This window comes from Mizuhopecten yessoensis, unplaced genomic scaffold (genome assembly GCF_002113885.1).
Source record: "Mizuhopecten yessoensis strain PY_sf001 unplaced genomic scaffold, ASM211388v2 scaffold8131, whole genome shotgun sequence".
NCBI lineage: Eukaryota > Metazoa > Mollusca > Bivalvia > Pectinida > Pectinidae > Mizuhopecten > Mizuhopecten yessoensis.
In genome coordinates, this window is record NW_018407394.1 from 631,812 (window position 1) to 657,888 (window position 26,077).

Consider the following 26,077-nt stretch of genomic DNA (forward strand, 5'->3'; position numbering starts at 1 on the left):
GTTGATTGTTACTATCTCCTGAAACACCTGAACAGCTTATTTTCATGATATTGATATAAATAAAATACTTGTCTCGCAAATAATTAATACGTTATTGCTAGAGTATTTAGAGATATATCTAAGGACACTTATGCAATAATTTCAAGCTATATCTCTGCTAAAAATAGAAGCTGCACAGGGCGTCATATAGATGTACATAGTAGTTAGCAATCATTTTCCAGACACACACTAATGTAGGTCGTTGTTTAACAGTTTAGACAGCTGTATTTATTTCTTCCTAGTAAAATTGAGATTGATGTTTTTCCTCTGATAATTTCAGTATTCAACCAATCAATATTAATAAAATTTATTTCGCTTTTGCCTTGTAAAATAGCCCAGATAAACTACACAACGTTATTATTCCAAACAACACTATTTAATCTCGATTTTGTACATTCGAAAACACATGAGTGGTATTTAATTGCGAATTAAAAACCAGTATAAATAGTTTATCCTAATAGCGGGATCTTCGTATAACAGAAATTTAAAATTTAAAATACATCATTTTGCGTTCAGAATCTGTTTGCATTTTAACAAAGATATAATTTCAGTTGTAATAATTAAATTTCGACACGTTAAGATTGAGTGTTTAGCGCCATAGGAAAACTTGTTATTCTTTACAGCCCGCCTTGGAGAGGCAAGGCCAATCTAAAGGTATTAAGTTTGACTGGAACGGGTAATATGTTCTCAAGGGTGATATCAAATCAACAGTCCCAATACACATAACGAACTACCCCATTGCACATGATTATGTCACTATTTCCCAATTTGATAAACGTTAGAAAGTTCTGACTTTCAAGCTCTAGTTCTAATAATCTACTTTAATCGCGTCAGTACAAGTCCTGATCTTATCAGTCATTTTAACTCCATATCTAACAAATTCTCCCCCTCGTCACGTTTGAACAATGAAACATTTGGGAATAATCCAAGAGTATTTGTCACCCTGAATAAATACAAGACACATTACTAATTAGCTAATCTGATCTCGGACTGACTGTTGGATTTAACGCCTGTCGTTCACAGACCCTCTGTGGACTGGGTTGGTCCCCACAGCGTAAACAACCAGCATACCAATGCTATCGGTTGCCAGAACTGTCCAAATACGTTACAAATGTTTCAAGAATGACGTTGACCTGCGTACTGGCCTATCGTTTATCTGTGCAAGTTCTCGAAGCATAGAATTTATCTTCAGGCAACTTTAAAGGTGAGTTAAAAGTGTGTATTGGAACAACTTTTACCTGAACAAGTGTACCTTGATTCGTACTGTGATGTACAGGTTGTTCCTTTTAAACCCTAATCATGAGCAGGTGCATGAAGGTAGGTTTTCAATTATGTATAATTTTTTGAACTAATTTAAATGTTAATCGGTTAAAAATGAATGTCGACTTATTTTTCGATATCTTTTAAGATATACATATAACCAATTATTACACATGAAGCATTCAAATATACTGCCCTGTTTACATGATTGCAAGTCTTTTTAAAGTCGAGACTAAACTAAAATAACTTTTACTCAATGGACAATTGACTTCAATTGATTTAAAGACATTCACCAAAATTACTTTACCTTATTGTTATAACGCTTTATGTGATTGACTAAAAAATTCCTTTACGACAAAAAGGAGTATTTCTCAGTTGTCTGCCATACAATTTTTGTTCGAGGAATCAAATTCACAGAAGTTACGTCATGTCACTAGTAGGCATCCCTGTTAAATTGATGCTGGATTGGTAGTAGTACTCACGTTTCATAAGAATTAAAAGTATGCAAAAATGGATAACTCGCGAAACTTAGATTATCAGCAGACATCACATACAATAGCATCATCTACTTTACCATCCACGTCGTTAACATTCTGTATCCGGATGTAGCCTCTCACCCCTACTTACATAAAGTAAAAATCAAACTTAGTTGATATGCTGCCACCTATGTTTCAGTGGAATTAATTTATAAGTAATGACACTGTGTCGTAAACCTAATGACTATATAGGAAAGATGGGTATTTTATTACAATCGGATATAAATATTTACATTTTCCTTTGTATTTCAAGGCGACAAGACATGCAGGGTGTTTAAGGCTGGTCTTTATCGTATACTAGCAGTAGTTTGGGAAGATATCGTTTCCGTAACCTGACAGCCCGTGGAACCCTGTAATAATACGATCGCGTAGTGGATTGATTTTTAATACACCTTTAAAGTAACCACTACCGACCACAACAGTAGATCTAATGTTGGTCGCGGTATGTCTATGGTAGGCTTAGCGTAAAGATCAATACCTTTAGCGTTAGTAAGTAATGGGTAATGTGATACCGTTATCACAAACTTGTCTATTTCACTGGAAGACAAGGCAGAATCTCCTGTATATAAGTAACTGTTTTTATTATTCATTAGATCAGAAATACAGTATTCATACATAATTATGATACTTTTGTTTGCGATTTGTTTAATAATAAGTGCTGTAGTTAAGAACAAGTTGTGAATGAAAAGGTAAATGAAATGTGGACGTTTATGAATTATACATTTCTTAAAGTTTTTAATTGTATTCTCACATAAGATGCACCTATATAACGCCCGGGTTTTGCTTTCCTTAACTTCGTTAAGGTCGTTGCTTAAAAATGTAAAATATATATATACAGTACTGAAGGATATACAAATGTACAAGAATATGCAATATGTACATGTAACAACACATTCTTCAGTTAAAGTGTTTCGATTATTATCTTCTTGTTTTTATTTCCCATACTTTATTAAATATAGAAGAGTACGGTCGCTCCTGGACACGTACAGGCTGTACATCTTATCGATAAATCGATCAATGGTAGAGGGCTGATAGCTGGTCTTAGCTTAAGATTTTCATGAACTTTTAAAATGACTTTTTAATAGGAAAAACTTAAGTTACAGATTACCCTGAATTTAATTTGTGATAATGGAGCCAGATAATTCTACTATTGTTGTTTGAACATCAATAGGAATTATTAATTGTGCCCTCATTTCTGAAATCGCTTCCACTTTATGAATAGCTCTTCGTCTGTTTTGCACTTTCTCTTTCACATGGAACGGTTAACACTACCACTACCTCTGTAATGTTACATTTCTCCCACAGACATCTCGAGCAATAAATTAAACTCGTGTGCTGCACAAGGCAAATTAGTCATGACCCCCAACACACCTATCTCGAAAGTCATCGTACTAATGGATACACTTAGACACCAGCGGTTCTCTATCTGATGGTGATGAACAAGTCGTACTTTGTTTTTTTTACAAACGTTTTCCAAAAAAAGTCTTAAAGTGCACGTATTTGCTTGGGAAATTGATGTTTCACTGATAAAAGTTAGTTGGTGCGCTCGTTTCTGTATAAACTTTCGAAACGATTTGTATCACAGACATACGGAGGACTGTCATGTGATAAGGACATGTATTTTACTGTACATAAAGAGAGAAGTAGTACATGTAAGTGCGTGTGTGGGGACAATAGCCAATGCCAACGTTAACAACAAATCTGTTCTGTCCAGACCAGCTATCAGGCCTCTACCATTGATCGATTATTTTAAGTGATGTGCATCTCTTCTCCATGTGATGGAAGTCAGGAAACTGTAGAGTTGTACATTTTCACGGGGAATTTAATTTCGCTTTTTTGCGGTCACCAAAAATAGCGCGAAATTAAATATCCAGCGAATAATTACACCATGAATATATAGATTATAAAAGAAAACATCTATTTACCCTTTTACTGTCGAATTATGGAAATAAAACGCAAGTTTAATGTACCAGATTACGTTATTGTAGTGCAATCATTTTGCTTTTTTGATGTTGCGATACAATTAATCCAGGCGAAGTAGTATTGTTAGGGTTAACCATGCAGTCTTAGCCCCAATGAATTGAACAACAATACTGTAATTGAGCCTCGCGGATGATTTCCAAGCTTTACTCACAATTCTGGACTCTAAATACAGTGTCGACATTGATCATGCTAGCAAATCCGGATCGAGATATTTACAAAATGTCATCTTTTTGTTAGCATAAACCTTCCATGAAGATAATGTCCATTTTGAGGCAAAATAGTCCATAATGCACAATGGCTTGGGAAATCAATTTTAATGGTTGCTTAGTTCAAATGCAAGAGAAACCGTTTCTGCACAGTTATCAGGCATTTCATATCTTGTGTATATAAAAATGGATAAACCTTTTTTTTTTTTTCATTTAAAATCTGTAACGTCGGGAACATACGATTTTAAAGTCTTGTACCTGGTTAAAGATTTAGACATGCTCGCAATCTTTATTTCGACGAATATTTAACTATAAAGTTCCTCTAGCGAATTCAGCCGTTCTCGAATACGTTTTCTGCAACAAAACAGCCTGCTAAACATGTACGATGACGACCGTATCTTCTGTGCGGTGATGACTCTTGCTGGCCTGCTGAACAGTGAAACAAAGACGATTGTTTCATCGCCAAAGCCATAACAAAACGTACAAATAAATCGATATAAAATTCAAGGCAAAAATTATATTTTAAAATGCATCAGAAACGAAAAGGAAGCACAACAACGACGTTATTGTTATTCATTTTTAATCAAGAGTTATAAAAGAAAAACTATACAAAATAAAATAGACGTCGACGGCACATTTCCTGAATGCCTTACCCTGGGAGTTTCGCTGTCACCACCGTGTGGTCAATTAGTATGTACTCTAACAAAAGGCTAAAATAACAGAACTCTGGGCAAGCATTGCCGTTACAATACGGAAGATCCGTGTCTGGTCTCATTTTGGCAATTATGTATTAGTAATTAAATTTCGACTCGTTTGTCTGTTTGGATATCTAATATTGAAAAGGCTGTGTTGATAATTGTCAGACAGGTTGTAATGGTATACGCTAGGATTGCTTCTGTTCAAATTCACAAAGGCGCTTCGTGTGGTCGCTGTAATTGATTCGTGAAAATGAAACTATCGTGTTATAGTTTCTGAGCACGCATGTGTGTTTTGATGCCGTGGTCAGAACATTGGATAAATCTTCCCAAACGACGAAGTACAACTTCACATAAATCCAAGAGTTTATTTCTGCTTAAATTTCTTATTGATAAACGCGCATATGGAAAGTTTTGTCGGGGGATTGGGGACTTCATTTCTGAAACTTTATTCATAGCATTTCCGTCCTATTTTGAATTGGTCTTCGTTTTACATTTGATTTAAAATGATTTCATATGTTTGTTACGGCACATCAATATAATTTAGTCATTCCAAATGGTGGAAAGAAGTAAACGAGGTCAAAGAAATTCCGTTTTAAAAAGAAATTAGTAAAATAAATAGATATCAAATACCGCTATTATGTGACTGATTGTAAATAACATTGTCCCGTGGGCACCATACATAAACTTAGAAGTAAGTTATAGAATTGTGAATTCCATTGTATTATTTAGCCTGTTTTTCACTGTCTGAGTCCTATAACGGTGTCAGGACCTACGATTCTTGTCTTATTTGCTCTCATTTCTGTTTTTCTGGAAATGTATTTTGTTCATATCGTAAATGTAAATGTATAAAACTGTAACGTTTTTGACTCTAGCTTCGCTAATTAATATCATTATTTCAATTGAAGCTTAGATGCTCAATGAATTAATTTTGTTTTTGTTTTTATCGATTTGGTCTCTTAAATGTCGTCAAAGTATACGTAAAAGACGAGCAAGAACGGTTCCGAATATGTACGAGTTATGTATTGGTCGATTGGACACAGTTAGGCATTCGATTTTACTAACGTACCCAAACCTGCAATGAACTTGCTATTTCATACTATATGTCCCTAATTTCCCCTAAAACATATTCACTAGTTTATCGTTTCATTCATTTTTATATTACCGAATTTTCATGTGTTTTAGTTTGCTCCATACCATGGAGTATAGTTTACAAAATTATCAAATGAGAAATGTGAACCTTGAAAAACGGTTTCATGTTCTGTTAGAATTTTGTTTGATCAGAATAAATATACTTTTTTTTGGCAGTAATGTTCTGCGGTAATATTGAACCTGCATGTTCCATGTACTCAAACCGTACGTACATTATCATTACAAAGAGTTGTGTCTTGCTTCTGGACTTAACCACTTTCAACGAACAAGAATAAAGCTGATTTAAGCGAACGATTACGACAATAAGATGACTGTTTGGCATGTACGAAGTCCATGTATCGTGTCGGCACTGAAATGTCTCCACTGCATATCCCCACTGCTTAAATAAAACATCTAGATACCATGCAAGGGAAAATAGAGCACTGCTACAAATGCAAAACTACTTTCACTAACATGACATCGATATAAGGACTTGCTGGAAGAAATAGCTCAGTACTAACATTTTTAAACGTTGCATGTCCTCAAATTGGTCCCACCACGATATTATGTAAGGGAGATACTAACACAGCAGGTTATCCAGTCTAGGTGAATGTATCTTAATCGGTAAACGTGATGGGTCACGTGCAATGCACGTGATCGTTGTCTTGGTTCCAGACACACATATATAATTATGGATTTAGATTCTACTAAATAGTACGGTCCAGACACTTAGGGTGGACGTATTACCAAATTACACGATATTGCTGATTTGATGGGGATCAAAAACATTGAACCGAGGCGCATTTATCTCTGAATGTGTCCTTTATATAGAACAGGAGAACGATTATAGAGTAGTAAGTGTTGTCGATGAATCTTTTAATGCAGTAGCGATCTTAACTAACATTTAGAAGGGTTGTCAATTCACCGTGTAGTATAGTGTTGTTACTATGTATCCTGTCAATTCACCGTGTAGTATGGTGTTGTTACTATGTATGCTGTCAATTCACCGTGTAGTATAGAGTTGTTACTATGTATGCTGTCAATTCACCGTGTAGTATAGTGTTGTTACTATGTATGCTGTCAATTCACCGTGTAGTATAGTGTTGTTACTATGTATGCTGTCAATTTACCGTGTAGTATAGTGTTGTTACTATGTGGGCTGTCAATTAACTGTGTAGTATAGAGTTGTTACTATGTATGCTGTCAATTCACAGTGTAGTATAGAGTTGTTACTATGTGTGCTGTCAATTCACCGTGTAGTATTGTGTTGTTACTATGTATGCTGTCAATTCACCGTGTAGTATAGTGTTGTTACTATGTATGCTGTCAATTCACCGTGTAGTATAGTGTTGTTACTATGTATGCTGTCAATTCACCGTGTAGTATAGTGTTGTTACTATGTATGCTGTCAATTCACCGTGTAGTATAGTGTTGTTACTATGTATGCTGTCAATTCACCGTGTAGTATAGTGTTGTTACTATGTATGCTGTCAATTCACCGTGTAGTATAGTGTTGTTACTATGTATGCTGTCAATTCACCGTGTAGTATAGTGTTGTTACTATGTATGCTGTCAATTCACCGTGTAGTATAGTGTTGTTACTATGTATGCTGTCAATTCACCGTGTAGTATAGTGTTGTTACTATGTATGCTGTCAATTCACCGTGTAGTATAGTGTTGTTACTATGTATGCTGTCAATTCACCGTGTAGTATAGTGTTGTTACTATGTATGCTGTCAATTCACCGTGTAGTATAGTGTTGTTACTATGTATGCTGTCAATTCACCGTGTAGTATAGTGTTGTTACTATGTATGCTGTCAATTCACCGTGTAGTATAGTGTTGTTACTATGTATGCTGTCAATTCACCGTGTAGTATAGTGTTGTTACTATGTATGCTGTCAATTCACCGTGTAGTATAGTGTTGTTACTATGTATGCTGTCAATTCACCGTGTAGTATAGTGTTGTTACTATGTATGCTGTCAATTCACCGTGTAGTATAGTGTTGTTACTATGTATGCTGTCAATTCACCGTGTAGTATAGTGTTGTTACTATGTATGCTGTCAATTCACCGTGTAGTATAGTGTTGTTACTATGTATGCTGTCAATTCACCGTGTAGTATAGTGTTGTTACTATGTATGCTGTCAATTCACCGTGTAGTATAGTGTTGTTACTATGTATGCTGTCAATTCACCGTGTAGTATAGTGTTGTTACTATGTATGCTGTCAATTCACCGTGTAGTATAGTGTTGTTACTATGTATGCTGTCAATTCACCGTGTAGTATAGTGTTGTTACTATGTATGCTGTCAATTCACCGTGTAGTATAGTGTTGTTACTATGTATGCTGTCAATTCACCGTGTAGTATAGTGTTGTTACTATGTATGCTGTCAATTCACCGTGTAGTATAGTGTTGTTACTATGTATGCTGTCAATTCACCGTGTAGTATAGTGTTGTTACTATGTATGCTGTCAATTCACCGTGTAGTATAGTGTTGTTACTATGTATGCTGTCAATTCACCGTGTAGTATAGTGTTGTTACTATGTATGCTGTCAATTCACCGTGTAGTATAGTGTTGTTACTATGTATGCTGTCAATTCACCGTGTAGTATAGTGTTGTTACTATGTATGCTGTCAATTCACCGTGTAGTATAGTGTTGTTACTATGTATGCTGTCAATTCACCGTGTAGTATAGTGTTGTTACTATGTATGCTGTCAATTCACCGTGTAGTATAGTGTTGTTACTATGTATGCTGTCAATTCACCGTGTAGTATAGAGTTGTTACTATGTATGCTGTCAATTCACCGTGTAGTATAGAGTTGTTACTATGTATGCTGTCAATATACCGTGTAATATAGAGTTGTTACTATGTATGCTGTCAATTCACCGTGTAGTATAGAGTTGTTACTATGTATGCTGTCAATTCACCGTGTAGTATGGTGTTGTTACTATGTATGCTGTAAAGTTGCCGCACATTATGTACATTGTAGACCTCATGTTGTCAATCCCCCAAACAGTTTTGTGTTGTCACTATGTTGTCCTTAAAGTATGTTGTTGTCACTTAGTTTTCCGAATAGTGTAGTGTTGTCAGTACGTTGTCGTTTAGAAACAGACAACCGGTTGTTCCGCGTAAGCGGGTTGTCCCGAGTATATAACTGACTCTAGAATTTTGCATCGGCTTCATATTCGGATATTCCGAACCGTAATTTCATTCTGTTGCTTTAACGGTGTGACATCGTTACTTCAATTTTACTCCTTGATTATTGAAGTGACGTCATAGTATTTGCGATGAGATTGTAAAAAAATTGAATCCCTTAGGAGACCGGTTTGAGAGTTAATCGTATTATATTGACTTTTAAAGAGCAAATGGAAAAATGATTATTGCATAGCCCGGAATTAAAGTGGAGCAAACCCCATTTGATAAGTGAAAGGCTCTAATCTTTGTCTGTGGGGGAAAACCTATATACTAATCTATGTACGTATATCTTCCTTTAGAAGTGTTGATATGGACATATGTAGCAACGTCTGAAATCTCTTTGGTGGTTTTGTCGGTGAAAATCTGTCGCAATCCCAAGTTAAATATTAAGAGCCCACTAAAAGAGAGCTAAAATGTCGTTTCATCAGATTTTTCGCCGTAAAAACGTAATAATCTATCTTTAAAGACCATAGTTTAAGGATGCTGTTACCACACCCTAAAACCCCTGTAACTACTGAAAGCAAACATTCTTATAATGATAATAATTTAAATCTTGTTTCAGCTTTGGGAAATCATTTCCATTCATTATGGTACGTTTATGAAAAAACAATTTGAGTTGAAATAAACAAATATAAAAACAATATTATTACAAGAGTGGAATTCAACGGTTGGTAGCCCTGTATCTGAAAACTTGGACTTCAAATGGTTATACTGTCGCTCTAACCAGTTAGGCTACGAGGTCAACAGGAGTTCCCTGGCGTCATTGCGCTACGGTTATATCAATCAAGATATGAAGAGAGGTTATGGTATAAACAAAAAATGTTCTCTAATGTTTTGCCTGTAGTGTGACAAGATTTCTTTAACGAAGCAACGAAAACCTCAGAATAGTGAAAAAATTGTTATAGAATGGTAACAACTGTTGTTTACTGACAAACGCCCGTGCAGTAGGGTTTACTATTATACATATGTCCGTGATGTAGGGTTTACTATTACAATTACGTGGTGTAGGGTTTACTATTACATACGTCCGTGCAGTAGGGTTTACTATTACATACGTCCGTGGTGTAGGGTTTACTATTACATACGTCCGTGGTGTAGGGTTTATTATTACATATGTCCGTGGTGTAGGGTTTACTATTACATACGTCCGTGGTGTAGGGTTTACTATTACATACGTCCGTGGTGTAGGGTTTACTATTACATATGTCCGTGGTGTAGGGTTTACTATTACATACGTCCGTGGTGTAGGGTTTACTATTACATATATCCGTGGTGTAGGGTTTACTATTACATACTTCCGTGGTGTAGGGTTAACTATTACATATGTCCGTGGTGTAGGGTTTACTATTACATATGTCCGTGGTGTAGGGTTTACTATTACATACAGAACGTACAGTAGTAAGGTTTACTATTACATACAGAACGTGCAGTAGGGTTTACTATTACATACAGAACGTGCAGTAGGGTTTACTATTACATACATAACGTACAGTAGGGTTTACTATTACATACAGAACACTAACGACCACATGTATCTATTTGCCCAGTACAGACGATTGACACAAACTGTTCTCAGTGAGACGTGAAGATCTACGGTATCGATTGATACAGTATCGGGAGATATCCCACAGATTAAGTATATCGTAGGAAGTCCCCATTGTTAACAAATCAAGATACAACAAATGTAGTGTCACAATATACATTTAATTAACCCTACCTTGGAGATTTATATTTATCTGTAGGGCGGTAGTCAACACCTCTATATCTGGAGAAATATTAGATTGAGCTGAGATTTTAGATTATTTGAGGAAAGAGACCTTATGAGGAATGAAAAATTAGAACATATCCCTTTTTATATAGCATTTTAATAATGATCATTTTTTGTGGTTTGCAAGTTTGCGTTTGTAAAACCAAGAATATGGACATTTTAATTTTGTGTTTGTTCTGATAGTCTAACCTATAGCATAAATGAAATAATACCATAAACTTATCCTCTTAACTGTATATGTTATGTAAGAGGATTGGGCCAAGTCTCATCTCAAACTGGTAAAAGTCCCTGGCAATATTAATATTGATATAATATTATAATAAAAATAACAATAATGAGAGACTTTACCCATGAATGAGTTATTTCTTTTAATAAATACATCAAAGTCCTTTGTCATGTCAGCATGAACCCATTCTCCCTCTTATTCAAGTTCTCCTTCTCTATGTTGTTTCTATTCTTCCTTTAATTCTTATCTTTCTCAATATTTTCTTTCTTAAAAACAGTACATATCATAATTATATGCAGCTACACTATTAACTACATAGAGCGTAAAATAAAAGTTATGTATCTTTTATATAGTGTTCGAATTTTTGCTAATGACTAGAAATGGAAATGAGTGTGTGTATGTTTCATGGAAAAATGAATTGTAAATGTATTATGTACTGTTCAAAAAATCTTCAAAAAAAAAAAGAAATAAAAAAAAGAAGAGAAAAAGTCTCATCTTTGTATTTCTCTTTAGCCCTTGTCTGAGAAAATATATAAGGATGTAAAATCTGTTGAAGGATGGGTATGTATGGATAATTACATTTGGTTATTGAAATTTGCTTAAATTTCTGTTCTTCTGTTCAGAAGTCTCGGCCAATACAATTATATATATATAATATAATAATAATGTTGTTTTATACAACGCAGGCAAGACACCTGAAATCTGAACTTATTTTTCAGTCTGATAATAAAGTACCTTTATTTTAAAAATATCAAATATAAAAAACAATGTTTCCCTAGATCTGTATCGTGTTTCATTAACATATCTGTTTCCCTTTGAATACAAAGTCTTGTTTTCATTTGCACTTGTATTAAAACGTTTAAATTTCCTATTTTATTTCACATAGTTAAGAATGTTTGTGTTCCGTTTGAAAAGTCGCGTTCACGAAATCACAACCACTTGTAAAACAAAATTCTTGTTCGTGATTTAAAAATAGCTTGTCTATTAAGATCTGTTTCCAAACGCAATATAGGAAAAAAAGTGGCATGTCAATATTAAAATATGAATGGAAGGAATCCGTACTTTTAAACAAAATCAAATGAAACTCGATGTTTCCTGACACTGCGAACAAATTGGCGTAAAAAGTTGGACTAATCCATTGTTAAAATGTGTTTGAACGCTCTGGTTCCCCTTGTGTGGGGTAATGTCCGTCTGTTCAGTCGTAATGAGTACATATACTCCCCACGCAGTTGACATGTACATGTCAATTCTAATAAACAGACTATACCATGATCTGATGGTGAAGTCGTTCTAAGGCCGTTCTAGAAACCATTTGTCTGCCAGATTTGTTCATTACAAGTCATCGTTAACAGTCACCGCAAGCACACAGTCCGTGGTGTATGGTCCTGTTTGCTTTCGTTCAATAATGCGAAATTGACACCTTAAAATGTCAATAACATTTGTCGATTTCAAAGCGGAAAGAGTAACTAGATCCCCACTTTAGAGACTTATGTATTTTGAATGTATCTGTGTGGTACCTTTTGTACTATATTTACCTCCAATTAACCCAGACTATAAGTACAGGTTGACCTTGTCGGGATCCAAAATTCCAATTTGAAATTTAAATACTTTAACCCACGGGTTAAAAGCAAAATCGTTATTTGGTTCCATTTTTTTAAAAACGTTTTAACAATATTTAACTTTCAGGCTACCAGCTCTGGAAAGCCTATGTGTATAAAATGATAAACATTTCTAAAATCAAATCAGAAGAGGCCTATATATAATATCGGTATACATAAGTTAAGCGTTAATGAAGACTGACCAGGTCAATTGCTGAGCACTAGCTAAGCTCTCTGGTGTCAACACACGTGTAACAACATACCTGGATTACATACAGTACAGTGCCTCTGTGTGTGTACATGTACAGGTATGTATTGCTGGCGTTATAGGTATGAAGTGTAACACTCGTTAAGACTGCCGGGTGGAGTTTAATCTTCACACAATCCCGGGCGTCATTGTCCGAGTAGCGCGTTTACCTGCTTACAGGTAAAACATAACATCGATTACGTTTTATGTTTTAACACGGAGTTATTATTGGGTTAATGTAGAAACCAAATCTCCATGAGGACACAAACACAAAATGGATTTTTAAACATCTGGACTTACCGCAATCCCATAAAAAGGTAAGAATACTAATTGAAACCAATTTAACAATTTCCTCGACCGAATTTTACAGCATATTGACTAGATGTGTCCGAGCGATACCGAATAGTAAAAAAGGATTTATGCGCGATATTTGACCACAGCTAAGATGGTTTGTATCAATATCTGTACAACATGTATATAGACAAGAATATATTAACTCTTTCCATATTCATTAGCAAGAAACATACTCGCACTCTGTTGTTATACACGTATTAAGGTCAACTAATTGTGCCGTCTTCCTAAAATATTAATAAACAGAACTGACGCCATTCACTTTTAGAATATTTATTAAGGAATGAAGGTCTTAGTCACAGGATTATTTTATCGTGTTTGGATTTGTGCTATAGGGTCAATTTCTGGAGTTGACTGAATTGATATTCTATTTATCTACATTTATTAAAAATCAAAAACGGATTTAGTCAGAAGTCTAGCTATAAACATGCCGTAAATCCCTAGTAATCGTAGTATGTATACGTGATATACCCGTGATCGAGTCCCTGATCGTGTTCCTGGTCATGAGAGTGGGGTTCCGATACCACCTCAATAGTATCATGCAGTAATATAATTGTATACACAGCAGATTAAAATCCCGTATGTAATTAGCATATGTAATTTTATAACCCACTGAATCGTGATCTGCTTAAAAAGTCTGGTTATCATTGTATAATTAATCAACTGTGTTTTTTACAACATCGCATTTAAGCCATTGCCAAAAATACATGAGTGAATATGTCATTTCATATTCTATATCCAGTGGTTCTATTTGTTAAACTGACATTATAAAGAATTTTGTCAATATGTCGAGGGAGACATCTTGTAAATGTTTAGACGAGGTGGAACATTGTAAAACGGTGGCAGTAACTGGGTTAGGAAATGATACGAGGGGGAATATATCAAACTCCCCTGTATACTGCATGATTGATATTAAAATATGAATAGTATTAATAATTAAGCTGTACTTACCATCCAAATCCTGTATTTTGCTCCTATATTTGATCCCTTAACTGCTTACAGGCCTTTGATATAAAAGGTTGTTGTAACTTTATCATTTTTGCAACTTATCAACTTTGCAAACATTTAACCATCAAACTAACGACAATTAAAGACAACTTCAAAGATATTACGACATCTAGTTTTCATGTAGAGGCATCAATGGAATGTTTAATCTTCTGTAGAACGTGGAATCTTAATAGAATCTACAATTTCCACATATTATACCCCGTACATTGTTTTACCATGACGTTCGTGTAAAACTTATGATTAGTGCCTACACATTTGGCACATCAGTCCCTTCTGTCTAAAACCAGCCGTGAAATATCAATAGAAATGATAAAAATGCATAGATGGTGATACGTACGATAATTTATTTGGTCAACACACAACATGTCTGCTGATTTTTCGATGTACTTTTATTAGACAGCCTGCTTTTTGTATTCATTTCATGTTGACTTCATACGAAAGCTATTAAGAAAATGGTGATGAGATATTTGTCTGGTCTTCTAATGTCATATTTAGACATTCATGAAGATATGGCATTGGATAAGATGATTGAGTCACAACGGATTCCTTTCTTTCTTCTTCATGTCTTAACATTTACCTATATGTGCAGTATCTCAACCTAATTTTGACCTCAACACGACACACTCTCTTGCAAATGTGACGACATTCCTGTCCTCAGAATTAACAAACCAGATTGCATGGCTGATGAAGTGTTCGTGTCACAGATGATTAGCTACTCCAGAGCCTGACTTAATTTTCTGGGTAGACATTTTGTGGACAGCGTTTTCTTTCAGAGGGGCTTCAATTCACGTAGACGAAATTTTATTGATTTTTAACCATGACATTTCCGTGTCTTCCATTAATAATAAAGTTCCCTTTATCTAAGATTGTCGGTTATTTTCACTGTACATTTCCTCTTTGATTTGACAGACGACATACACATGGTGATCACCATTCCATTTTCTAGAATCGTCTTCAAGTGTTTAGTAGTGTTCACAATGCATGACATGTTGTCTTGGTATCGGTATCTCCTTGGTTCCTGTTGTTGTCTATCCTTTTGATATTTGGTCTCCTATAATCCTGTTGTCCTTCTTTTTTATGTCTTCTTAATTCCTTGTGCTGTCTCTTCGTATGTACTTCAAATAATCGTTTTGTCGTTTTGTCTTGTATCATCGGTTTATATTGTCCTGGTACGCTGACGCTACCTATTATGATTGTTCTGATTTTACTATCAATTTTATTGTGACATCTTGAATTGAATGCAATGAATTGAAACGTAATTGAGATTGGACTTTGTAAAAGAAGCATAGGGTTAGCGCATGGTCAGTAAAGTGTGACGAGCTAGCTATATAGGATGCCATGCTCATTGAACAAATTGTAACATTTCATTTTGGTGATACTTTAAAGGCTTATGAGTGGCAGCAACATCAAATGGCGTTGAAAAGAACCAAATAATGCATCCGAAGCATTTTCGGGTCCATTCAATATCACTAGGTTAGAATATAGGTCATATATAAGTAGAAAAAAAGTGAAAAGAGTTATATTTAAACAATATCTTATTTGATAAAGCCAACACAATCATAACATAAAAACTAGATAATACTTGAATTTTTGAACAAGTCAGTCCTTTCAAATTGTTAGCAGAGAATTACCGGGCAGTCCTATCTATACGTAAAACAGACCTTGATTAGCTGTACCAGTCACTGTCATTACCCGTGCATTATTGATACAGCAGGTGTTAGGTGTAATTGCCTGGAGATTGTTTAGGTATTGTTAGGAGGGGGACACGTCAATCATCTCGGTGGTTGTCGATTTCTCATCTGTCACCAATGACATCGCTTGTTAGTCAATACGGATAGACTACTCGTATTCAGCCTTACTTATGAAATATATATGCTTTCCAACGGGACACAATTAACTGTCATCGACGTAACAACTATAGTCTGCCTTATTTATGAAATATATATGTGATTCAAAGGAAACCCATAAAATATCATCTATATCATAAAGTTCGTACTGAAAGTAGTAATATACCTAGCGTCCGATATACAACAACATATTCTTCCTCACAAGCCTCGAATATGGTTCTCATTTTGTAAAACATATTATCCTGAAGGGGATTCAAACGACTTTTTTTAATAAAGAAAAGTACCAGCTTTGATTTTTTTTTCTTAATTAAAGAGTTATATTTAGTTATAAAGGTCCAAGTACTGTTCTCATAATGACGCAATTATTATTCTGCATTGACTGACCAGGAAAGTTTAACAGTTTCACTTACATATGATATAAAAACCATACACTGGACCTGTTTATTCATTAAACAGTCATTTAAACTGAGGAAGATAGGCCCACTTTCAATTCGACCTTGTATGTAGTATAAGGAGCAAAAAACACGAATATTCTAATACCTTCTTTGGCGTTCAAGTCTCTGTTATAATTACAAATGTGCTAGTAATGTGGAATAGAATTAATCAAACATTACGTAACACGAGTAACAGAGGGTAGTATTATGGAAATTTAACACCGCCAGTAATTTCGATCACACACATCACTTAATAGCCATTCGTTACCTCAGATGTACGACAAAACCCCCTAGGGTTCTCATATTTCAAGGGATTAAAGATATGTCTATTGACAACGGAACCATTTGATTTCGAAGAAGTAGACGACAGGAAAGTAATATTGAATACGTTATATCGGGAAGCAGATAAACATTTATTACTTATTATTATTTTATACCAGTAGAATACTTAGGGAATAATCAGGGTGCATTTTGAGAGTTATGTGGGATATGGTTCGCAATCTTAAAATATTACGTGTAGGTGAAGGAGGATATGTTTGTCATCATGGAACACCTGTTTTCGCCCCCCTTCTCCCTTGCGGGGTTTCATGATGTCACTCCTTTTGCTTTGGAGAATACTCCTCTGATCATGTACCTTTTATAACGATTGTGTGTTATAGCGGATCGTTGGTGGAATATTTCGGCCACTGATTTCATCCTTGTTCTTTTAAGATTCATGATTCAAAACACTTCATTTAGTGACGTGTACAGCAAATATTAAACCGTATAGCTATGTCAGAGACGTATAAAGCCAGTGTAGTATATACGTCTCCGGCTTTGCGGAGCTGTTTTACGACAGAAATATGAAAATTAGTAACAAATATCAGTCATTCTATTTCAAACAGCATGAAACATACAGCAAATACATCAACTAGGGTAAACATAAAGTACGGTGGTACATTTAGGACATTAACAATTTTATTTCTACTTTAATTATCTCGAGCGCTCGATTTAGACTTTACGTATGAATCTCTTCATGAGTCTCTTCTCTTTAGCTACATGAGCGCTCGAAATAATAAGTCGAACGCTCAAGAAAAAATGTCGATTTATGACATACATCTATTTATATAGATAACTACAGTACATGTTCTATGGTATAAGTATAAAAGCTGTTTGAATATAATTATACCACAAAATACGGGTTAAGCAAAATGCCAAACTTTAAACTGTAAACTGTACGTACACACTGAAGCTTGATGCTGTGACACGGTTATTTCTAGTTAACTACTATTCGCTCCATGACATGACGCCACGGCTGTAGCAATCCTATCATAAACAGAATGGGTAAACTCCTTATGTTGTAACATATTGCTAGTTAAAACCTGTCCTGTTCCCCAGTAAGATATTAACAGCTCATGAACATTATAGACGTCAATGAGAGACAATCGATCGCCTTCGCCAAATGTGGCGCCGTAAAAAAAACCAGCATTCTGTAACCATTCTGACAATACCTTTTATGGCTCTAAACTGTGGCGACGAAAACCTCAGTTAGTTTTCATCTGTTGCGGAGCGCTCACTGAGACAATAAACCAGAGGGCGTCCCGGCAATTATTGTGATGTACGAGTGAGTTTGGGACTGAAATACCGGGGTCGCCTCACTTCTTACAGAACCGTGTGATTTCAGTCGGGCCGACATAAGAGTGATTGTCAGAGTGTAACTCAGGGCGGTTGTTTTTATTTTCATTTTCGTTTTTTTCGGTGTTTTATTATTGATGTTTTTCAGTTGTTTTACTTCACAGCTTTATGTCAAGGTTCCACTGCGCTAGTCACACTTACTCCCGTTCTCAATGATCACACATTGAAAAATTGAGGACATTTCGATTTAAATTAATCACTGTAGGTTTGTTTACTGGTACGCTGTTTAACATTGTCAATTTAAATAGGACATTTGACTAAGATCTTTCATATACTTTATGAATTTTCTCTTCAGGTACCAGTATGGAGTGTTATTATGGTTCCTGAGTTTGTCCAAATTCTAAATGTGTTAAAAATTGAAACTTCATTATCTAAATGCTTCTATGGTAAAATCACTGATACTTGGCTTTGCTATTTAGACCAATAGTTCGATATTATTCTATCGTTATGTGTTGATGTCAAAGGTCAACTGTTACATGTAGCGGTACATTGTCGAAGGTACAACACGGGTAAGTAATGTAGACATCATTACAAATCTTCTTCTCAGGTATTGTGTAAAGCAGCAACTCTGACCACTGGACGGGGTCATAGGTCAACGTGGGCTAGATGCTTCTAAATTCTTCTTCTTAAGTTCCGTAAGGCTCAGGATCGAGATGTGTTGCCAGTATTTACCTGAATGGAGTACTGCAAGTGCATCCGTGGTAATAGCCTTGACCTTCTCTGAAGGTCACAAGCGTCAAATGTTAAAAATTAAACCGTCATCATGAGAACCATGATCTTTCGCTAATATTATGCTAAGTAGGCCATCAGTGCAATTCTTCAGTGTAAACTAAAGCGTTTACCGGGGTCCGTGAGGTATATGGTCATGATATTTTACTGTTAGATGTCTGAAATATAGAGTCATAAATATTTCTCATATTAATGACCATCGGCTTACTTTCAATGTCAAAGGGGCCACTTTCAAGGTCACATGGTCAAATATGTTAAAACCTGATAAAACGCCCTGCGAATAACGAACAGGCAGAGGGTAATGGTTGTTGACAGGTATCTAGATATGTGAAGAGCTGTCAACTTTGTCCAAATGGATGACGTAGACCAACTTTGAACTTCCAAGAAAGATCCATCAGGAATAGATTAATTATATTTGACATGGACCCACTTTGAAGGTCACATGTATAAGACTTGTTTGCCAACAGAATTAAAATACAGGTGAGCGATACAGACCCATGGGACCTTTTGTTATCATATTGTCTAGAGTGAGTAATTTAAGTACAGCAGTACTGACCACAAGTGGGATACATTTATGATAGTATAATGTACTGTTATCATATTGTCTAGAGTGAGTAATTTAAGTAAAGCAGTACTGATCACAAGTGGGATACATTAATGATAGTATAATGTACTGTTATTATATTGTCTAGAGTGAGTAATTTAAGTACAGCAGTACTGACCACCAGTGGGATACATTAATGATAGTATACTGTACTGTGGGGGTACACGTGACGTTAATGTACAGTATCTAGGGGTACACCTCTCTGTAGTTTAAAAGACATTGATAATCCATGTGTTTGATGTTTTATAAGCTTAATGAAGGATTAAGGTTAAATTAGAATCGATCACGTTTCTACCCGCACTGCCGCAGTTNCCCCCCACCCCCACCCCTCTATTATTTTCTTTTTCGTTAAAAATAAGACAAATCCATTTTTGATAAAAGACGATTTGAATTTTTATTAAACGTGCCGATGAGCAATACAAATAGGTACAAATATGTCGTAATATACATACACGTGTATAGAATAGATACATTCGGCTGTTCGGTAGGGTATTAGGAACCCTTAGCTATGTACAGAATAATTAGGATATCAAATGACAAGGCGTGTTTGTAGCTTACCGGTTAATTGGTAACCAAATATGGCTCTGTATTGTTCGAGATGTGCGTCGTATGATACATGTGAAATCCAAGACGTTTAGTATCGATATAGTTTAAAATAATTTAAAGTCCGGTGTATAATTTGTGTACAATAGATACCGACTGTGAATTATAATTTATTAAATGTACTGTATACTTTAATTGGACATTTAAAATATTGACAAGAAAATGTCAGTTTCGACAAAGACAGCAGGTCATACTTTTCCAAAGTCTCCTATGAAAATGAGTCCTCGGAAAGCTGAGAGTGGATTTAAGACCTCAAGCACATATAAGGTAACACATATCGGTTATCTGCAGAATTCGACAAGGTTTAAGTTTTTTATGGGAAATATATGTACAGTATTTATATACAGTTGTATGTGTATAATATCTGCTTTTGAATACAAAATAAGACTTCGAATTTCTAAATTACACTTACAGAGAAGCATATCTGTATCTACATCAAAATAATTGGCTAAGTCGTTCGTCAGTAATATTTCTGTTATATCAGAAAAACGTTTTCTTCCTAATTCAAAAGAATAAGAAGGCATTGTCAACTAATATATTAGATCGATAAGCTTTTATACTTATTTGTTCGTTCTATTGATGAAATACAATCTTATAAGCTCAGGTGGTTCTTTATATAATTACATTGTATATACGTACACAAGTCAAACCACCAACGAATTATTACCGTGATCGGCTCAAACATCGTTGTTCAAAACGAATTTCTTTCATCAACGTTAATCAGTTCTTATTGAAGAAACGCTATTATCCTTATATCCTAACTAAATTGACAATCGGAGCTAAAGTTGTTCGAGCCATTCCGGAACTCGTATTCGTGGCTGAAAGAAATTAGTTTTTATTCTGCAGTAACCGAGGAGAATCCGCTATTAATTGAAGCAGTAATCCGGGTATCAAACAAAACATACAAATAAATTTAATTCATTTCACAAGAGAACATCGAATATGACTTGCATGTGTGAAGTGGTTCACGTCATTTGATTCTCATAAACCAGCACGAGCCTTGGTTTCGGCTAGCCATCATGTAACCTGGTACAGTGACTAGCCATCGTGGGATATGTTACTGTGACCAGCCATCATGTGACCTTGTACTGTGACTAGCCACCATGTTACATCATAATGTGACTAGCCATCATGTGACCTGTTATTATGAATAGCCATCATTTTACCTGTGCCCAGTTAGCATGCAATCTCGTTTTACAACCAACCATTAGGTGCTATGCTGCTGTGACTAAATATCATATGACATGGTACTATGACTAGCCATCATGTGATCTGGTACAGTGACTAGCGATCATGTGATCTGGTAATGTGATTAGCCATCATGTGACATGATACTATGACTAGCCGTCCTGGGACCTAGTACTGTGACTAGCTATCATATGCTAGCTGGTCACAGTACCAGGTCACCTAGTAAGAATGTACTGAAATATTGATTGACCTGACGAGCATGGTAGATGTTAATTATTAATGACGTAAGTGTTCATTATAATGCCATAATTAATGACGTCATGTTTAATTACAGATGGTGATGACGACCAACGGGGCCAGGGATACCGCCGTGATGAAACCACCTCCGGTTGTACAAGATGACGTCTTTCGGTTGTCACCCGTTCCGGCAGACGGATCACTTTACAAGTGTCCGGTGTCTACTCCAATGTACGAAGCCAAACGACCGCTCCATCATGTCAAGATCCCAGAAAGTCTTAAATTTGTGTCCATAGACTGTAGCCAGATAGAAAATACACCAAGACATACCATACATCGACCAGGAACGAAGGTCTCATCAAAATTCAAATCTCCATTTCGACACGCACGCAAGAAAAATTTCGATTACTATTATGTAGATAAAAAGTTTCAAACCAAACTTTCGGGTTTTTCAAACACCACGTGGCTGAAATCATTATGTTCTCAGCCCGTCGATGAAATATTCGGGAAATACAGGCCAAACGCGACGCCTTCGGCATCACGACAGCCATCAGAAGGCCGGGTGAGCCGAAACTTCTCGACCCCTGGGGAAATGGCCATCAAGGAGGCTTGGGAAGTGAATAGTTTAAAACGAATTGGTTCTGCAACGTCACGTGCATCCAGATTATCTAAAAATAGTCAATTGACGGAACGCACTGCTTCACCAAATTTAACAATCATCTCAAAACCATATGTAAGACCACACAGTGACAGAGTTGATAGTCGTGTTGACACGATACCACATCCGCCATCCCTCGGAAATACCGAGGAAAACAGCAGAGCGCCCTCTCGTGGGTCGTTCTATATAACAAAAGACCCGGATGATCCAATTGACTTTCATCCGTACATTAACTCCACCTCTTATGACTTATTGAAACAAAAGGACAGGAAACTGCCGGATATACACAAAAACAGGAGGGTTAATGGAAGTGTTCCAACTCAGCGGAAGTACTTAACAAACACTTCCGGTTACGGACTTGCGCGTCGGGCTGCTCCGGTAATGAGTTTTTCTGGGAGTGTTAAAATATTCGATAGAATCCCCAGTCCGCGAACAGATAGCAGAAACAACTGTACTCTTTGTGCGTTGAATGATACGAAGCACAAACATTGAGAGAGTGAAAGGAAAATTGGGACTATTTGTTTTTGTTTGTGATGTTTTGTAGAAACTAGTGTTTTGTTGTTCGATTGACTGAGAGTTTTCAGTTGTGATGTGTGTCACAAAAACTGTCGTGCTATCGACTGATAAATCAATTCCATTTGCAGAGATGTTGTTAGCGCGTTCAATTCCATCCTGTCTAGATTATAACTGGCGACCTCATTTCCCAATGGACTGTATTATTTTTCTATTGGTCTTCAATACGGCAACAGTTGTGCAACTTCATTTTGTAGGAAAATAAACCAGGTCAAGAGAACGTGAAAATTGAATAGATGCCTTTTTTTGGATAGCTGCCATTTTGTAAATACATTTTGAACGTAAACCAGAATGTTAATACCAAACTACTTATAGCTATAGGTTCTCGACCTAATTGAGTTTATATTATGTTAGATCCTATTATACCGTTTTATAAAACGATACTTACAGCAAGGACGATTTCATGTGTACATTGCAATGGAATAAAGCTACACCTTTGTAGTGTTTTAAGGATATCTGTCCCGTTGCAATGTGTTTTTCCGTACATATAGCAATCTCCTCTTAACTTCCTCTTAATAACTGTAGCACAGCTGGGTCAAGACATTTACGTTGAAAATGAAGCTCAGTCGGTTAGAACGATAGTACAACAAACTGAAGTGCAGGGTTTTAAATCCGGTATTGCACTGAAGAAATTTTACTTGCAGACCATTGCTGATTATAATTTGTTTTATTTTGTTTTTATCATTTCTTATAAAAGCCATGCTTTATAGAAACGCTTTATCAAAGCTATAGTTGTGCCAGAAAACCTGTTTCCAATGCGTAGTTGCATTTTTTGGCAGCGTTATGGGGGTCTTTAAGGATTATTTTTTTGGAAAATCAAATTGGAATTTAGAATAATAAAACCCAGTATAGATTGCGCATCATTGAACATGTATGTATGCATATGGTAACTATGATTTTAGCTTTGTTTTGTCGCTATTCGTGGCCACGCTTGGTTTTAATGCTATATTTCCACTCCAAGAAACCAATACAGTCGTATTATCTATCTGATTCAAGCTTCGCATGTAAACAAATGATACAACGAAGTGACATTTGTTGTCAAGGAAAAGTGAAATTGATTACTTGCTGGTGCCATTCTGGAATCGCTGCTTTTGTATTAAACTACATTGAAATGACGTCATTTTTTCTTATTGTTTATTCCGAAGAAAATGAAAAAAATCAATAGTGTTATTACATTTGTTTTTGTCGTACAGCGATCTCTTTAAATCCATGAATACGTCACGACAATGATTATGTTTAGGAAAATATTACGAATTCAGATAATTAAAATAAAAATAAATAATATGCATCTTCATGCCTTTCAGTTTTTTTGTCCCAATATTCTAAACATAGTTATCATTCCATCCCGTCGATATACATTTTCAAAATCTTTTTTTTTTTTTAGAAATATCTTGACGCTTTCACATGCTTTTGAATAGTGTTTTCCTTATAAATGATTGTTTTCCCACACTTGTAGCTTTACTTATTCATTTAAATATTTTTGAAAATATACGTAATAAAATATTTGCCTCATCATGTTTGTAAGTTAATCTCTTATTTGAGCAACAGAGAATCCGTGGTCTCAAGCATCAAGCATGGACTACTTGTATCTGACATTTTCATAATTATCAAAACGATAAAGACTTGTGTTTCGGGATTTTTAATTTCCTGGTAGAAGTGACTCTAATGTATCGAACGTAATTCTTTTTTTTTCAAATTGGATTAAAAATCGTTCAAATACTGCTTCATTTCAAATTTATTGAGTTCCTTATTCAGCTAGTGCAGCCCATTTCTTCGAGGTCCAGAAAAGTATTGACCGTGGTAATCTCTCTAAATGACATGTTATTGTGTTAGCGTACGTGCCTTACAGGACACTGTCTGGGAAAATCACATCAATGGACAATTGTAGACTATGTTCCATTTACTACAATGGCAACCCGGAACCCATACAACACTAACCGCTTTACTGTGTTGTACGGGGTACAAGAACGGTCTTATATTTTAGGTATTAAAGAAATGATGTTGTATGAAACATGGGGATGACACATAGCAATATCCTCAAAGATATAAGTTATACTATAACATGTCTGTCCACTCATTGTATCTACGTATTGATAGAACTTCGATAGCATCGGATTTTTCTCAGGAAAATGTCATTATAACTATAAACATGTAATTACTATTATCATGAACTGCAAGGTTTTAACAAAACAAGGGTCAACACGTTAAAAAATAAAATAAAAAAATACGTACTCAATATCGTGTTACTTATCAACATGATACAGTTTCGCTGTCCTTTGGTGGTGCATTATTTTGATTTTACCCGAGGCTTGTCATGTCAAAAGGCTTTCGATAGCATATCACATGACAAATTATGGTTTAAGTTATGGAAGTCAGGGGTTAGGGGTCGACTGTTAAATGTCATAAGATCTATTTATGATAATGTCAAAGCTTGCGTCAAATTAAATGGTAAATTGTCTCCCACGTACGACCTCCAGATCGGTTTATTACAAGGGGAATCTTTATCCCCTATTTTATTTTCATTATTTATTAATGATATGGAGTTAGAACTAATTAACTCAAATTGTCAGAGTTATCAGTTACAGTTGATCAATATTTTTATTATACTATATGCGGACGACACGGTTTTGTTTTCCGAGGACGTAGTCGATATGCAAAATATGCTTCACCACTTGCATTCCTATGCTGAACGCTGGAATTTAAAGGTAAATGTGGATAAAACAAAAGTAGTGATATTCAGAAAAAACAAACGTGTTTTACCTAATGAGAAATGGACATACAATGGTAGGCCTATTAAAATAGTAGACAATTTTTGTTATCTGGGGCTAGTATTCAATTATAATGGCAGCTTTACTTTAGCATTGGATAACATTGCTGCCAAGGGTAGAAAAGCTTGTTTTTTATTGAAAAGGAATTTTATGTTAAACTGTGAAACTAAATTGTCATTATTCGACACTTATATCACTTGTTTACTTAACTATGCTTGTGAAGTCTGGGGGTTCTATCCTGCAACACAAATTGAAAAAGTTCATTTGCATTTCCTGAAAGAAGTTCTCGGAGTAAAAAAGTCTGTAAATAATTCTATGGTTTACTTTGAGTTAGGTCGATTTCCTTTACAGATAAAGCGTAAAATATCCATTATAAAGTACTGGTTAAAATTATTGAAAACTGACAATTGTATTTTGAGATCTTGTTACGATGAGCTTGTCGAATTAAATCTTAAAAAACCAAATTGTAAAACTAATTTTGTTTATCAAGTCAAGCATGAATTATGTAGAAT

The 26,077-nt window shown here is 35.4% G+C and overlaps 1 protein-coding gene across 2 annotated transcripts; it reads left to right on the forward strand.

Annotated features, from left to right (window-relative positions):
- Window positions 1-1,057: 1,057 nt before the first annotated feature.
- On the forward strand, window positions 1,058-24,409 carry LOC110455122. 2 transcript variants are annotated; one of them, XM_021505073.1, is made up of 2 exons: window positions 1,058-1,243; window positions 21,664-24,409. In XM_021505073.1, exon 2 carries the CDS (start codon window positions 21,664-21,666, stop codon window positions 22,714-22,716), a length of 1,053 nt encoding a protein of 350 aa, XP_021360748.1. In that variant the 5' UTR covers window positions 1,058-1,243; the 3' UTR covers window positions 22,717-24,409. The 2 variants fall into 2 exon arrangements, with proteins under 2 accessions (XP_021360748.1, XP_021360746.1); XM_021505071.1 differs by lacking the exon at window positions 1,058-1,243 and adding an exon at window positions 12,794-13,208.
- Window positions 24,410-26,077: the final 1,668 nt, after the last annotated feature.